At 39.4% G+C, this 17,584-nt stretch overlaps 1 protein-coding gene across 4 annotated transcripts in view; it reads right to left on the bottom strand.

Moving 5' to 3' along the window:
* GRIN3A (glutamate ionotropic receptor NMDA type subunit 3A) overlaps positions 1-17,584 on the bottom strand; it is a 256,842-nt gene that overhangs the window by 69,268 nt on the left and 169,990 nt on the right. For all 4 annotated transcript variants that reach the window (XM_060199075.1, XM_007526769.3, XM_016189866.2 and 1 more), the window contains exon 6: positions 3,035-3,186. In XM_060199075.1, coding sequence (XP_060055058.1) covers positions 3,035-3,186 — 152 coding nt within the window. The remainder of the gene's footprint in view (positions 1-3,034; positions 3,187-17,584) is intronic.

The following is a 17,584-nucleotide window of genomic DNA, read 5'->3' as shown; positions in this document are numbered from 1 at the left end:
TTCATTCTTTTAAAAATATTTTATTTGGAGAGTCAGGTGGTAGCAAAGCGGGTTAAGCACAAGTGGCACAAAGCGCAAGGACTGCTGTGAGGATCCTGGTTTGAGCCCCCGGCTCCCCACCTGCAGGGGAGTCACTTCACAGGTCTGCAGGTATCTTTCTCTCCCCTTCTCTGTCTTCCCTTCCTCCCTCCATTTCTCTCTGTCCTATCCAACGATGAAGACATCAATACCAACAACAATAAGACAACAAGGGCAACAAGAGGGAATAAATAAATATATTTAAAAACCAATATTTTATTTACTTATTTATTGGATAGAGACAGGGAGAAATTGAGAGGAAGAGGGAAGTGAGAAGGAGAGAGACAGAGACCTACAACCCTGCTTCACCACTTGTGAAGCTTTCCCCTTGTAGATGGGGACTGGAGGCTTGTGCCAGATCTTTGAACACTGTAACACATGAGCTCAACCCAGTGTACCACCACCCAGCCCCTGACCTGTATTAACTCTTGTAATTGTTGTAACACATTCCCACAAACTGGCTTGTTTGAAATATTTTTTTCCTCATATTTCCCCTGTAAATTCCGAGTCAGATTCTGTTCCATGCCTGTCTTTTAGTTTCCACTGATTGCTGCCTGTCTGTGGTTTGTAGGTGTTTTAATTCCAACCTGTCTTGTCACACAGCCTTAGTTCCTAGATAGTCTCTAGACACAGGCCTTTTATGTGAACACCAGTCATTGAGCTTAAGGGCTACCTTTACCTACTATTGCCATATCTTTTCACTATTACCTTTTGTAGTGACTCTCTTTCCAAGTAAGGCCATATCTGAGATTATGGGTACACATGGATTTTAAGGGAAACTATTCAACCCAACTAATATCACCGATGTCACACCTAAGTAAGCCCTTACCTAATTTGGTTGTTGTCACCAGGGTTTCGCTGTTCTGGACTGACATTTTCATATACAGAGAGAAACAGTGATGGAGAGGCAGAGAGAAAGAAGGGAAGGAGCCTGGAAGAACGTGGCATGACCTGAGAAGGCCAGGTTGCATCCCCCAGGACATCAAAGGCCTTTTACTATTTCCTGTTGTGACCAAAGTCACATGGGAGACTGTTTCAGGCTTCTGCACAGAAGAGTGATCTGTAATATGGAAGACAAATTGCAGAAAAGATGAATGAAATCAGAGGGATCAAGTAGGAGACTTTTGTAGTGGTCCAAGTGAAAGATGATGACCTAAGACTAGACTGACAGTGAAGAGGTCATAAGTGAGCACATCTGAGGTAGATTTTATAGGAGGAGAAGATACAGCTTGATGCATGCCCGAGGTAAGACATAGGAGGCTTAAGAGATTCTTGCCATATTTTGGAATGAGGACTGTATGTAGGGAGATCGCATTACCAAGACTCGAAGCAAAGGAGGAACAGCAAATGTAGGAGAGAAGATCAAGTTAAATTTGAGATGTCAATATCCCCAGGTCGACCCAGGCTAGAGGGATGGATCAACCTGCCAAGACCCATATCTGGCAGAGAAGCAATTATAGAGGCCAGACCTTCTCTTCCACCTTCTGCACCCCATAAAAAATTTGGGGTCCATACTCCCAGAGGGATAAAGAATAGGGAAGCTTCCAGTGCAGGGGATGGGACATGGAACTCTGGAGGTGGGAACTGTGTGGACTTGTACCCCTGTTATCTTACAATCCTGTTAATTATTATTTAACCACAAACAAAAAATTAAAAAAGGAAAGGGGAAAGGGAAGAAAAAAATGAGATGTCTGCAGGGAACTCAGGTCAAGATGTGAAATAGGAAGGCAATTATATATCTATATCTATCTATCTATCTATCTATCTAATACCTATCTATCTATCTATCTATCTATCTATCTATCTATCTATCTATATGGTTCTGCAGCCCAGAAGAAGAATCACTGTGGAAATACAGATCCTGAAGTTGATGGTGAAGTTGAAGTCATTATTGTTTGACATATATGTGTATATATGTTTAATGTCAATCTGACCATGTACTGGCTTATTTAGTTTTACTTTTAAGTACCCAAGACTGTGACTCTTGTATTATACCTCTTAGTCTCTTAATTATCCAATTTCTGGCTCACTTTGCCAGACCTTTGCTCTACCTTTTAGTCTCCAGTATTAATCATATATTTATGGCTCACTTTCTAATTCCATCATAAAGAAGACTGTAAAAGAAAAAAGGAGATTCTGCTCATTTTTGCTCATTTGTGTGCCTTGGGACAATCAGTGTCTATGTCTATGGCTATTCATTTGCTTCTTCTCCTTCTTCTTTTTTATTTTATTTGATAGCCATCCAGAAATCAAGAGAGAAGGGGGTGATAGAGAGGAAGAGAGACAGAGAGACACCTGCAACATTGCTTCACCATTTGTAAAGCTTTCCCCCTGCAGGTGGGGACCAGGGACTTGAACCTGGGTCCTTGTGCATTGTAATGTGTGCGCTCAACCAGGTGCACCACCACCTGGCCCCTGAGTATTCATCTTCCATTTGTTCAAGCAGAGAAGTAGTTGCTTTCAGTTACAAAAAAAAAAGGCTATGATTATATAATCTAATAAGAATTACAGGTTAAGGTATATTTACCTGTTGAACCCTATAATGAATTAATCAGATGACTTCCTGGAAGTCAATTCTGATCACATCTTGAAGGACATTTTGAAGTGCACATCACGGCCAGCAAGTTATGATTTAATCCAAATATCTTAATGCTGATCTTGGGAACAATTGCTGTATTTCAAAGTAGCATTGATTCTGTACTTGTGGGTATAGGATATAGGGCAAAAGTGACAATCCAGATACTTATCAAAAGAGTACCATATTTAAATTCAAGATCATAACATGTCCCACTGCAAATTCTTCTAAAGTTAGGAGTAAGTCAAATACCATGGAAAGTCCTAGTAGATGCAATAGTTTGGATTATTATCCATAAGGCACATATAAGAGGATTTCCTCATATTCTTCAAGGTAAATCTATACAAAGCATCAGTGTTAACAGTAATTTTTTCTTCTTACCTCGGTGACAGCGAAACTTCTCTTGCCACAGGGAACCATCTTGTACCACTTGTCATGCAACACATCCATGAATCCGTGTGACTTGTACTGGCTGATAAGCTCAGAAATATTGGAGGTCAGTGGAGAGTTGGGTGGGAGACCAATGCCATATCCTAGGAGAAAATATAACCTCAGAGGGGGTTTTCAGTGGAGAATTCCCTAAGAGACTTCCGTCACAGCGGTGTGAGATGGCTGGTAACAAGGGCATATGGTGAGCTCTCACCATTTTCTCCTGCAAAGGGGTTGAAACTGTTCAAAGATGAACTCATTGGAATTGCAATATCTCTGGATAGATAAGTCTGTAAGTAAATGAGTTGTGTACTAGTGGCATTTTGCATTTCAAGACATTCTGTTCTAGCTAGTTCTTACAAGATATTCTTGAGGACCACTGGTGCTAAGCACCTCTTTTAGAGTCTGAATTATCATTATTTTTTTTACAATGATCTTTACTTATTTATTGGATAGAGACATCCAGAAACCGAGAGAGAGAGAGAGAGAGAGAGAAGAGGGAGAGAGACAAGACACCAGCAGGGGGCTCGAACCCAGGTCCTTGTGCACTTATGTGTGTAATGTGTGTACTTAACCAGGCGCACCACACACCACCTGGCCCTCTCCTCTGAATATTAAATACACAAAATTAGGTTAAGCACAATTTCTTGCTTAGCACACATTCCCATCATTGACCATGGATGGCCTTTAAATATTTTCAAATAGTGTAAGACCACACAAACATTAATTAAATGCATCAACATAATTAAACAGTGGTAATAATATGTAATAAATAACTATAATTGCAAAAAGAGCCAGGTATTACTAAACTTGGAGCTGTCTTAAAGAAGATATGCAGCAGTAAAAGGTCTTAAACATTGCATGCTGAACTGTAAACTGATAAAATCAATTTGAAGAAGTTGTAATAATTTTGTGTAGTTGCAAATTTATATAAGACCAGAAATGTATTTATTTAATTATGCCACATGAGTTATCACTGGAGCTTGGTGTCTGCAGGATGCCTCCACTGCTATCAGAGGCTATTACTTATTTTTCTTTCTGATGGAGACAGAAATAGGGAGAGAGGGAGAAAGAGACATCACTGCTTTACTGCTCATGAAGCTCGACACTCTAGGGACCAGGGGCTTGAACCTGTGTCCTAGCACATGGTAATGTATACACTCTACTGAATGTGTAAGCACACATTGCTAAATGCATTCCCAAAGAATATCTCTTTGGGGAGAAGGAGCCAAGATAACGACTTGGAAGAAGCTGCTGGCATGAGCTCCAACAACAACTACTGGAAAGGGTCGGATACCTGGACTTCAGCATAACAGCGAATAAGGGGTCCTAAGTGTGTCACCAAGGAGGTGACTATAGCTCAATTTGGGTTAGAAAACAGATAAAAAAGAAAGGAAATTTTTTTATCATTTCCGAAGCACAGCCCTCTCCCCCCACCCTATAAACAGACCCCGGGGGGCTGGAGAGCTGCTACTAGCAGGCTCCCCACTGAGCTTTTTTCTTTATCAAGATTCCTGGCTCACCAGGGGTATCATTCCAATCCTTTTCCTTTCTGAATCCTTTGGCTCTTCTTTTTTCTTTCTAAGTGGCTCAAGCCCAATTGGAGTGACAAATATCTGACCAATCAGAGCCTCACCACACCTGGGAAAGACTACGTGGAAGTTTTTTTTTTGTTTTGTTTTGTTTTTGTTTTTAACAATTGGCTGTCTTTGCTCAGGGTGCCCAAGCCAATCAGGAGCTGTCCAAGCTGTAGACTGATAGGGATTTTTACTCTGTTCTATTTTATTATTACTAATATATATATGCGTGTCCCTCCCTCCCCTTCAGGTTGACCAAAATTAACTCTTAGTGTATTTTTCATTGCTAGGTGACTGAGTGTTCTATCCACTGTGAGAGGAGCTTGTTTCACTCTACCTACCTCATCTATCCACTTTCCCCCTTCTCCCTCCTACTAGCTAATTAAAAAAAACAACTTTATCCTTTCACTGCTCTTTTTTATTTTTTTCTTTTCTTTTTTTCTTTTCTTTCACATTCTTGTCTTCCTTTATTCCTTCCTCCTGCTTTCTGAATTCACTGATAATCATTTGTGAATTATTTTGGGGAAGAAATCTGACTCTGAGTGGACTCTCTTTGTGTGTGTCTCTTCTATACTTCCCTTTTTCCTCTTGCTACCCCTAGAATTTACAGTGGACAGTAGATTTGCATAATTGTCTATTCTTGCTATCCATTTTTTCCTGTCTCTTTCTTTTTCATTTGGATTTGGTTGCTATTTTTTTCTTGGACTGGAGGCATTGTTTGGCTAACTATTATTAGTTAAACTGCTTCAATCCTTGCTTTAGTTACTATTGTAATTCCTGAGCTTGGTGATTGCATTTGTCATAAAGGTATTTAGTACAGTGTGGTTTGTACTCAAAACACACCAACTGAGGAACAACAGAACATAAAAATAAAAAAACACATAAAAAAGGTTAAACCAAGAAGCAAATAAAACTGCTACTACAATGAATGAAGACAAGAGTCCAGAAGAAACTACAAGTCAGTCAGAAGTAACCATAGATAAGAAAAGTATGCAGGTAATAGTAAACTTAATAATCACAGAAATGAAGACAACTATGGAGGAAAGGGTTAGCAGAATTAGGGAAACAACAGATGAGACCCTCAAGGGAAATACTAACTACCTTGAGGTAATTAGAGAACTGAAAGCTGAAATAGCTGAACTGAAGAAATATGCTGAGGGAAGGGAAAGCAGACTAAAATAAGCAGAAAACAGAATTAGCCAGACAGAGGATGAGCTAGAGAAAACTAAGAAAGAGGTAAAAGAGCTCAAAAAGAGATTGAGAGACACTGAAAACAACAACAGAGACATATGGGATGATCTCAAAAGAAGTAACATTTGTATCATTGGCCTACCAGAGGAAGAAAGAGAGGAAGGGGAAGGAAACATTCTAGAGGAAATAATAGAAGAAAACTTCCCACACCTAAACAACAGAAAGGACATTAAGGTTCAAGAGGCCCAGAGAGTCCCAAACATCATCAACCCAGACCTGAAGACATGAAGACACATCATAGTTACAATGAAAAGAAGTAAGGATAAAGAAAAGATCCTAAAGGCTGCAAAAGAAAATAAAAAGTCACATACAGGGGAAAACCCATAAGACTATCAGCAGACTTCTCCACTCAAACTCTAAAAGCCAGAAGAGAATAGCAAGATAACTATAGAGCCCTGAATGAAAAAGGGTTTCAACCAAGGATAATACATCCTGCTACACTTTCACTCAAACTAGATGGAGGAATCAAAACCTTCTTAGACAACAGTTAAGGAGGCAACCATCACCAAGCCTTCCCTGAAAGAGGTTCTAAAAGACCTCTTATAAACAAGAACATCACGATAATACTTGCAATATATCAGAGCAAATAAAAAATTGTTGAATAATGGCACTACAATACATTAAATCCATAATATCAATAAATGTAAATGGCTTAAACTCACCCATCAAAAGGCACAGAATGGGAGGATGGAACATAATCCAACCATATGCTGCTTGCAGGAGTCCCATCTGACCCAACAAGATAAACACAGACTTCAAGTGAAAGGATGGAAAACTATCCTACAGGATAATGGACCACAAAAAAAAACAGGAGCAGCCATTCTTATCTCTGACACAATAGATTTTAAATTAAATAAAGTAATAAAAGATAGGCAAGGGCACTACATAATGATCAGAGGATCAATCAGCCAAGAAGACTTGACAATTATTAACATCTATGCACCCAATGAGGGACCATCTAAATACATCAAATACCTACTGAAAGAACTACAAAAATACATCAATAGTAATACAATAATAGTGGGAGACATTAACACCTTACTCTCACACTTAGACAGATCAACAAAGTAGAGAATCAACAAAAAAACAAGAGAATTAAATGAAGAGATGGACAGCCTAGACCTCCTGGACATTTTCAGAGTTCTTTACCCCCAAAACTGGAATACACATTCTTTTCAAATCCACACAACACATACTCAAGGATAGACCATATGTTAGGCCACAAAAATAGCATCAACAAATTCAAGAGCACTGAAATCATCCCAAGTATCTTCTCAGACTACAGTGGAGTAAAGCTAATGTTTAACAACAAATAGAAAATTACTAAAAGTCACAAAAATTGGAAAGTCAACAACATGCTGCTTAATAACTGCTGGGTCAAAGAAGAACTTAAGCAAGAAATTCAAATGTTCCTGGAAACAAATGAAAATGAAGACACAAGCTATCACAATATTTGGGACACAGATAAAGCAGTATTGAGAGGGAAACTCATAGTCATACAATCACACAATAGAGAACAAGAAAAAGCTCAAATAAATGACCTTACTGCACACCTTAAGGACTTAGAGGAAGAGGAACAAAGGAACCCTAAAGCAACCAGAAGGATGGAAGTCACTAAAATTAGAGCAGAAATGAACAACATGGAAAACAAGGGAGCCATATAAAAAAAATCAATGAAGCCAAATGTTGGTTCTTTGAAAAATTAAGTAAGATTGACAAACCCCTTATCCAGAGTCACTAAAAAAGTAAATAAAGGGAGAAGACTTAAATAAATAGAATTGTAAATGATAGAGGAGATATAACAACTGACAGCACAGAAATCCAGGAAACGATGTGAAACTTTTATGAAGAAATATACACCATCAAGCTAGAGAATCAGGAAGAAATGGAAGAATTCCTAGGAACATATACCCTTCCAAAACTGAACCAAGAAGAACTATAAAACCTAAATGCACCAATCACAGACAAAAAAAAATAGAAGCAGTTATTAAGAATCTTCCCAACAACAAAAGTCCTGGACCAGATGGATTTACAAACAGATTCTATGAAATCTTCAGGAAACAGTTAATACCTCTACTTCTAAAGCTCTTCCACAAGGTCAAAGAAACACCTTCTATGAAGCCAACATCACCCTGATACCTAAAGCAGATAGGGACAACACAAAAAAGGAAAACTACAGACCAATATCTCTGATGAACATAGATGCCAAAATATTGAACAAGACCCTGGCCAACCAGATACAGCAGTATATCAAAAAGATTGTTAATCACGACCAAGAGAGATTTTTCCCAGGAATGCAAGGCTGGCTAAACATACAAAAGTCAATCAATGTCATTCACCACATCAATAAAAGCAAAACCAAACACCACATGATTATCTCAATAGATGCAGAGAAAGCCTTTGACAAAATCCAACACCCATTCATGCTCAAAACTCTACAAAAAATAGAAATAGACAAGAAATTCCTCAAGATAGTGGAGTCCATATACAGCAAACCTACAGCCAACATTACACTCAATGGACAGAAGCGGAAAGCATTCCCCCTCTGATCGGGGACTAGACAGCGCTGTCCACTGTCACCATCACTCTTCAACATAGTATTGAAAGTTCTTGCCATAGCAAACAAGCAAGAGAAAGAAATCAAAGGAATAGAGATTGGAAGGGAAGAAGTCAAGCTCTCACTCTTTGCAGATATGATATTCATAGAAAGACATAAAGAATCCAGCAGAAAACTACTGGAAGTTATTAGGTAATATAGCAAGTGGTCAAGCTACAAAATCATTGTACAAAAATCAGTGGCATTTCTTTATGCAAACACTAAGTCCAAAGAAGAGGATAACCAGAATTCACTCCCATTCACTGTTGCAGCAAAATCAATAAAATACCTAGGAATAAACCTGACCAAAGAAGTGAAAGACTTGTATACTGAAAACTATGAGTCACTATTCAAGGAAATAGAAACTGACACCAAGAAATGGAAAGACATCCCATGTTTATGGATTGGAAGAATTAACATCATCAAAATGAATATTCTTCCCAGAGCCATATACAAATTTAATGTGATACACATCAATGTTCCACCAATCTTCTTTAAGAGAATAGATAAAAAATTACAATCATTTATCTGGAACTAGAAAACATATAGAATCACTAAAACTATCTTGAGGAAAAGAAACAGAAATGAAGACATCACACTCCCAGATATCAAACTATATTATATGGCTATTATCATCAAAACAGCCTGGTACTGAAGCAAAAATAGGCATACAGACCAGTGGAACAGAACTGAAAGCCCAAAATTAAATTCTAACACCTATGGACATCTAATCTTTAATAAGGGTGCCCAAAGTATTAAATGGAGAAAGGAAGCTCTTTTTCAATAAATGGTTCTGGGAAAACTGGGTTGAAACATGCAGAAGAGTGAAACTGAACCACTTTATCTCACCAGAAACAAAAATCAACTCCAAATGGACCAAGGACCTGGATATTAGACCAGAAACTATAAAATATTTAGAGGAAAACATTGGTGGAAAACTTTATCACTTAAACTTCAAGGAGATCTTTGATGATACAAACCCAATTGCAAGGAAGAGTAAAGCAGAAACAAATCAATGGGACTATATCAAATTGAAAAACTTCTGCACAGCCAAAGAAACTATCACACAAACAAAGAGACCCCTCACAGAATGGGAGAAGATCTTTACATGCCATACATCAGACAAGAGACTAATCACCAAAATATACAAAGAGCTCAGCAAACTTAGCAACAAAAAAGCAAATGACCCCATCCAAAAATGGGCAGAGGATATGAACAGACTATTCACTACAGAAGAGATCCAAAAGGCTAACAAACATATGAAAATCTGCTCCAGGTCACTGATTGTCAGAGAAATGTAAATAAAGACAACATTGAGATACCAATTTATCCCTGTGAGAATGGCATACATCAAAAAGGACAGCAGCAACAAATGCTGGAGAGGCTGTGGGGACAGAGGAACCCTTCTGCACTGCTGGTGGGAATGTAAATTGGTCCAGCCTCTGTGGAAAGAAGTTTGGAGAACTCTCACAAGGCTAGACATGGACCTTCCTTATGACCCTGTAATTCCTCTCCTAGGGATATACCCCAAGGACTCCATAACTCCCAACCAAAAAGAAATGTGTACACCTTTGTTCATAGCAGCACAATTTGTAAAAGCTAAAACCTGGAAGAAACCCAGGTGCCCAACAACAGAAGAAAGGCTGAGAAAGCTGTGGTATATATACACAATGGAGTACTACGCAGCTATTAAGAACAATGAACCAAGGATACATGAGACAGAGCATATGTTCACACGTATCCATAAATTAGGGCAAAATATATCCCTGAAAGCAAAAGTACACAATAGTCTGCAATGAGTCAGTATGAAGTTCATAATGAAATAGTGTCTACTTAGACTTAGATACCCTCCTCACCTACTTCCTATTACACTTCCCTCACTCACTCCAAAGCTAACCTTATCAGAGGAAGGACTGCAAAATCTGAATAAGAGCAAGAAACAGGCAGTTATCTAAAAGACGGAGACACCCCCCCACACACACCTCTTCATCTACACTATTCCAGCCTTAGGGTTCATGAGTAGTCAACAACTTTTTTGGCTTTATATGTTAAGTCTCTTTTCAGCCACCAGGTTCTAGATGCTACTATGATGCCAACCAGACTTCCCTGGACAATGTGTCCAGGAGTCCCCCACAATGTGACACACCAATGTGTCCTGGAGTCCCACTTCCTCAGAACCCATCCCACTTCCTCAGAACCCATCCCACTTCCTCAGAACCCATCCCACTAGGGAAAAAGAGACAGGCTGGGAGTATGGATCCACCTGTCAGCGCCCATGTTCATCAGGGAAGCAATTACAGAAGCCAGACCTTCCACCTTCTGCATCCCATAATGACCCTGGCTCCATATGCCTCAAGGGATAAAGAATAGGAAAGCTATCAGGGGAGGGGATGAGATGTGGAGTTCTGATGGTGGGAATTGTGTGGAGTTGTACCCCTCTTATCCTATGGTTTAGTCAATGTTTCCTTTTTATAAATAAAAAGTACCTCAATAAATGCTTCGATAAAAAATGAAATATTTAAAAAATAATAAAAATATTAAAACTAATATACCTTAATTCACAGGCATATGATAAAAGTGTTTTTCTTTTTCAGACAGAGAGACAAATACAGAGATAGAAAAACAGAAGAACTCCATAGCACTGACACTTTCTCAGGGCAGTAGAGGCAGGGAAAAGGGTGAGGGTGGATCACAGAGGTAGATGTGACTTGTCATGAAAGTTTTATTAATCACTGTGGGCAGTATATCCCCACTTTGTGTGGCTTTACTGCTTTTCTGACAACACTATTACTCTCTTTGATGAGCCATGTGAAAAAGGCTAGCTATATTTTGTTTCTAGCTTTTGGATGATATAGCAAAGAGAGAGGGAGGTTATGCTCAAGATGATTGAGAAAGACAAATTAAAAATACAGTTAGTTTCTTTCTCACAGATAGTGATCAAAAAACCATCCAGAATCTGAAGGAACTTAATGGAAACAAATATCAGCTCTAAGTATTCTATTTCACACTTTATTTCCAAGGACATTTATTTTTGTTCCTTCCTTTTTAATTGTAGCGACACAGAGCCTTATGAAAAACAAAGTTTGAGATGTGTGTATCACCAAAAGAGAGAGATGAAATAATGCAGCAAAAAATGTTGAGTTCTAAAGAGACGTTACCTACCCCCCCTTTTTTTTTCACCCCTGATACTTGTGTCTGTTCTTTAACAATGTTGAGTCAAGGAAATGATGACAATGTCAAGAGATGATTAGAATTTTCCACTCAAAAAGCTATTTTGAGGCCCACATTTGATTCTGGTAGTTTCAGTCTGATTGGGAAGACAGACAACAAAAGGCTTTACAGGGGCAGCCTGTTCTGCTGATGTTATCATTAAATAACATCTTTTATGATGGGTAACTCCAGGGAGATAGTCAGTTTTCTTTAGAAACTTTTGTTATAATGAATGCAACTTAAAATCCAGTTGTGCAGATACTCATTCATTATTCTAATGTCAGGCACAATACCAATAGTGTGTACTAGTATTCACTGACAGATTCATTCATTCATTCATTCATTCATTCATTCATTCATTCATTCACTCATTCATTCATTCAACAAGTGTTTTCTGAATGAACAGACACGATGTGAAGTGGTCGGGATTTCACAAGTTCTAGTTCTTGTTGTGGTGTAATTCACCAGGGACACAGATATGAAATAACGCATTATGTAATAATGATCTCATTGTAATTGAGATAAGTGACACAAAAGAAAAACAATACACATACACAGACATTTAATAGGAGGACGAGGAACTGCATGGTAGGAGTGGGCAGAGAATCAGGATAGTTAGGCCAGGCTTACAGAATAGTATTTTATACTTTTGCCCCTGAAGCAATGGTTTCCAACAACGATAACTTCTCAAGATTATCACAGACTTACTAGGAAGTAAGCACTGCTCTTTGCTGTGTCTTTCATATGATTAGCTCATTTGGTAGATCAGGCCCTAGACTATCCATACTAGGCAGTGTCTTATACGTCAGTTGATTTACTTTGGGACTATAATTCAAAGGTTTAGGATGTACTGAGCCTTACTCTGTGGAGACACCATTCCGTATGTATCTGATTCTTATATGAGCCCATACAAAATACTTAAATGATTAATAATGGCCCATGATCATATAACGTTTATTTGACAAAGCTTGAATTGTGTGTGTGTATGCTTCACTGCCCATTAAGTTTTTTTTTTAATCAGAGCACTGCTCATCTTTGGCTAATGGTGGTATGGGAGAATTCAGTTCTTCTTCTTTTTTTTTGCAAACATACAGAAAGGGAGAGAAAAAGAGAGAGAGATACAGAGAGAGAAATAGGGAAACAGCACAACACTGAGGCTTCCTCCAATGCAGGCTTGAACCTGCATCAAGCAGATGGCAAACTAGCACCTTATCCAGGTAAGCTAGCATGCTAGTCTAAAGCTGGCATTTGAGAATAACTCCATTTGAGCAAAAACTGTGCTCCTTTAACTGTAACCTGTGTAACATGACTAAGTTATGGGAATACTTATTTCTTCCCTTTTAGCACAGGTCTTATCATTACAATCACATTGACATAATCATGCCAAATAAGGCATTTCAGCAAAGAGCTACCATCATCTAAATTGCTTGGATGTTTTCCGTGGATATAAATGTATGTTATTTATGGGGATATTTTGTTGAAAAACTGCCAATGACTTGTAGGGCTCCAGTGTAAATACAGTCCCAACTTCTAAGTACATATGTGACATATATGAGGAAATGCCATCTGAGTTTTAAAGATTTGCAGACTTTAATGATGACTCTTTAGTCACTACCAGGCCACTCCATCACCTGAGGCCCTAGTCAAAGAATCCTGGGATTCCCACACAGACATGAGAGACCTAGACCTCTAACAGATCCCTCTAGCCACTGTAACTAGTCATCTCCATCAGGAACAACATAATGGACCTCTTTGGGAGGTCCTATAGGACCTTGCCCTCAATGTGGATCAACAATGGTAGGGAATGTTCCATTCTCCAAAGGGAGGTTGGATAACATACTCTACCTACTACCCAAGGAAGATGGGTCCTGAAATTAGTGCAGCCTGGTATGTTTCTAGCCGTGACCACAGAATGTGAGATCAGACCTGCTCAGGGATGCAGAGGCTACATAGGCTACATAGGCTCCTGAGCTGACTATGGGCCCCAGATCAAATCGATGGGGTTTACAGTTAACAATATTTATATACTTTCTCCATATCTGGGGGCTACTCTCTTCCCTGATCCAGGTTTTTAGTCCTTTTACCAACTATCTCCCCAGACAATAACCTGAGTCCACCTGCATATCAGACGTCAGGCTCAGGTAAAAACTAGTAGTCATGGGCCCCTTGGAATATACCTAAAATAGACCTACTAGCTATTTCTGAAATGGAGACCCCAAATATTCATCTACAATATTCTTGCATTTAGGCCCATAATTAGTCAACAATTTTTTCTGCTTTGTATCTTAACTCTTTTTCAGTCACTAGGTTCCAGATGCTACTATGATGCCAACCTGACTTCCCTGGGCAGACTTCCTCACCAATGTGTCCTGGAGTCCCATTTCCCCAGAGCCCCACCCCACTAGGGAAAGAGAGAGACAGGCTGGGAGTATGGATCGACCTGCCAATGCTCATGTTCAGTGGGGAAGCAATTACAGAAGCCAGACCTTCCACCTTCTGCATCCCATAATGACCCTGGGTCCATACTCCCAGAGGGATAAGGGGCCAGGCAGTGGCCCACCTGGTGAAATGTACACATTACTCCCAGAGGGATAAAGAATAGGGAAGCAGGACACATTGCTGGGGTCTTCAGTCCAGGGAAGCCAGGCCAGCATCCTGATGGCATCTGGAACCTGGTGGCTAAAAAGAGAGTTAACATACAAAGCCAAACAAATTGTTGAGCAATCATGGACCCAAAGGTTGGAATGGTGGAGAGGAAGTGTTAGGGGGTTACTCACTGCAATCTCTAGTGTACTTCTGCTTTCAGGTATATATTTTGCAGTAGTTTATGGATATGTGTGAACATATGCTCTTTCTCACAGAAACTGGTGTATATCTAGGTTTTAGGACTTTGTTAGACAGTGATCCACCTGGGATGGAATTGGAGAATGCTATGAAAGGAGGGGTCTCACCGGAGTGATGAAGCTGAGGGGTTGTCATTCCACACCTGAAGTCTCTGGACACAGTCTGAGCTGAAGCACCTTCTCTGACCCATCTTGGACAGAGCCAAAAGATCTTTATATAATAACAGAAATCAGTGCTACGTGTTAAAGTTGTCTGCCTGTGATTTATTCAGAGCACAACTGGAATTTGTATTAACCCCAGAACTTTATTAGAGATATACTGGAAGGGCATGTGGAAAATGTATAGATAGTGGGAGTCCGGCGGTAGTGCAGCAGGTTAAGCACACATGGCACAAAGCACAAGGACCAGCAAAGGATCCTGGTTCGAGCTCTGGGTGCCCCGCCTGCAGGGAGTCACTTCAGGCATTGAAGCAGGTCTGCAGGTGTCTGTCTTTCTCTCCCCCTCTCTGTCTTCCCCTCCTCTCTCCATTTCTCTCTGTCCTATCTAACAATGACGACATCAATAACAACAATAATAGCAGTCAGAGCCTTCTGTATGAAGAGTATGGCATACATTAAAGTTTAGTTACATGAAAAAAAAAAGAATAGGGAAGCTATCAAGGGAGGGGATTGGATATCAAGGGGAGTTCTGGGGGTTGGAATTGTGTATCCCTCTTATCCTTATAAATAAAAATTAAAAAAAAAAGAAATTTGAAATGAATTTTTGTGATAAATCTACAGAGACTAAGAACAGAATTTTGGCTCTCCAATAAAAGTATTCAAGTAACCCTTGAGGAAAAAACAGTGTTGAGGTTGTAGAGACATTTATAAAATATTATATAGGAAAGAATAAATATTAAATCACTCCCATCTATCATACCAATGTTAGTTGGCTGTTAAAATAGTTTACTAGCCTTTTTAATGTCCTTTTTAAAACATTTATTGAATATTAATTAAAAATAACTTTTACCATTAGTGATGCTAATTATCAGCTACTATTCTAAACTATGTACATGGTGAGAAATAGGGAAAACTTTATGGTAGTGAGAAGAAGCATCTGCTAAAAGATACAAACACCCATTTTATTAAAAAATGTATAATGGGGAGTCAGGCGGTAGCGCAGTGGGTTAAGTGCACATGGTGCATAGCCCAAGGACCAGCAGAAGGATTCCGATTTGAGCCCCCGGCTCCCCACCTGCAGGGGAGTCGCTTCACAGGCGGTGAAGCAGGTCTGCAGGTGTCTGTCTTTCTCTCCCCCTCTCTGTCTCCCCCTCCTCTCTCCATTTCTCTCTGTCCTATCCAACAATGACCAACGACATCAACAATAATAATAACTACAACAATAGAAAACTACAAGGGCAACAAAAAGGGGAAAATAAATATAAATAATTTTTTTAAATGTATAATGCTTTTGTTTGTGTTTATTTGTGCTATCAGCTACTTCTCAAATCTGATTTGCTCACTGGTCAAAAAATTATTCCTTTTAAATTGCTGACACAACCGAGCAGCTTTTCTTGCTTTCATTATCATTAAGATGTGACTTTGCAAAAAAAAAAAAAAAAGAGGTTGACTCTCTGTGTTGATGGATGAAGCCGAATGGAATCCTTCAACCCTGAATATGAAGGCACCGGGCACTCTGGAAATTGGATCCAGCTTAACTTCCCAAGAGCACAATTTTCAGGATAGAATCCTGATCTTTCCTCAAGGATAAATCAACCTCACTTAGTTACATGTGGTGGAAATGCATTTTGGCTAGCAAACAGATAGAAATTCACAGATTCAGAGAATCTTTCTAAAATGTGATTAGAAAGCAGATATTTTGAAACCAAGATCTCAAGAGAGAGTGAAAAAGCCTTTTGGGAGAAAGATTCATTCACTGTGCAGTGAATACCATCGGAATACCATTATTTCACTCGTCTGGGGCAATGGTTGTGAACACATTGCAATACACCCAATTATAAAGGAGACTAAAATTTTACCCCTATGCATGTGCAGAAAGAGACGTGTAAGAAATTGAGGCTCATGAAGGCTACCTATCTTGGGATAGTTTGAGAGTGAATTGGTTTCAACTAATGTCTATTAATTCAAGATACTGGATAATAATAATAATTTATTCAACACTTATGTGTAAAACATGCTTGCGTGATATATATATATATATATATATATATATATGGTTTTGTTTTCTGGTTTTTTTTTTTTTTTTTTTTTGCCTCCAGAGTTATCACTGGGGCTTGGTGCCTGCACTACGAACCCACTGCTCCTGTGATCATTTTTCCATTTTGTATTGGATAGGACAGAGAGAAATTGAGGGAGGAGAGAGGAGACAAGGAGAGAGAAAGATAGATGCCTGCAGACCTGCTTCACCTCTTGTGAAGCATCCCCCTCCCCCCGCAGATGGGGAGCCAGGGGTTCCAATTGGGATCCTTGCTCAGGTCCTCGAGTTTAGTACTGTGTGTGCTTAATCCAGTGTGGTACCACCCGGCCCCTTTATATTTTTCTTTAACTTAATTTTCATATATATATATATATATATATTCCCTTTTATTGGCCTTGTTGTTTTTATTGTTGTTGTTGTTGTTGGATAGCATAGAGAGAAATGGAGAGAGGAGGGGAAGACAGAGAGAGGAAGAGAAAGTTAGACACCTGCTTCAGTCAGACCTGCTTCACCGCTTGTGAAGTCCCTGCAGGTGGGGAGCCAGGGGCTCGAACCGGGATCCTTACGCCGGTCCTTGCACTTTGTGCCACCTGTGCTTAACCCACTGCGCTACCACCAGACTCCCTCTTTAACTTAATTTTCACATGAACATCATCAGAATACTTTTAGTACACCTGCTATGAAATGAATAATCAGAAGAACAGATGAGGGAGCTGGATGGTGGCACACCTGAGTGAACGTACACGTTACAAAGCGCAAGGACCCAGGTTCCTACCTGCAAGGGGGACAGCTTTGTGAGTGGTGAAGCAGTGCTGGAGGTATTTCCCT

Source organism: Erinaceus europaeus, chromosome 10 (genome assembly GCF_950295315.1).
Source record: "Erinaceus europaeus chromosome 10, mEriEur2.1, whole genome shotgun sequence".
Lineage (NCBI taxonomy): Eukaryota > Metazoa > Chordata > Mammalia > Eulipotyphla > Erinaceidae > Erinaceus > Erinaceus europaeus.
Note: the sequence above shows the minus strand (reverse complement) of the source record. Positions and strands in the feature narration are given on the sequence as shown.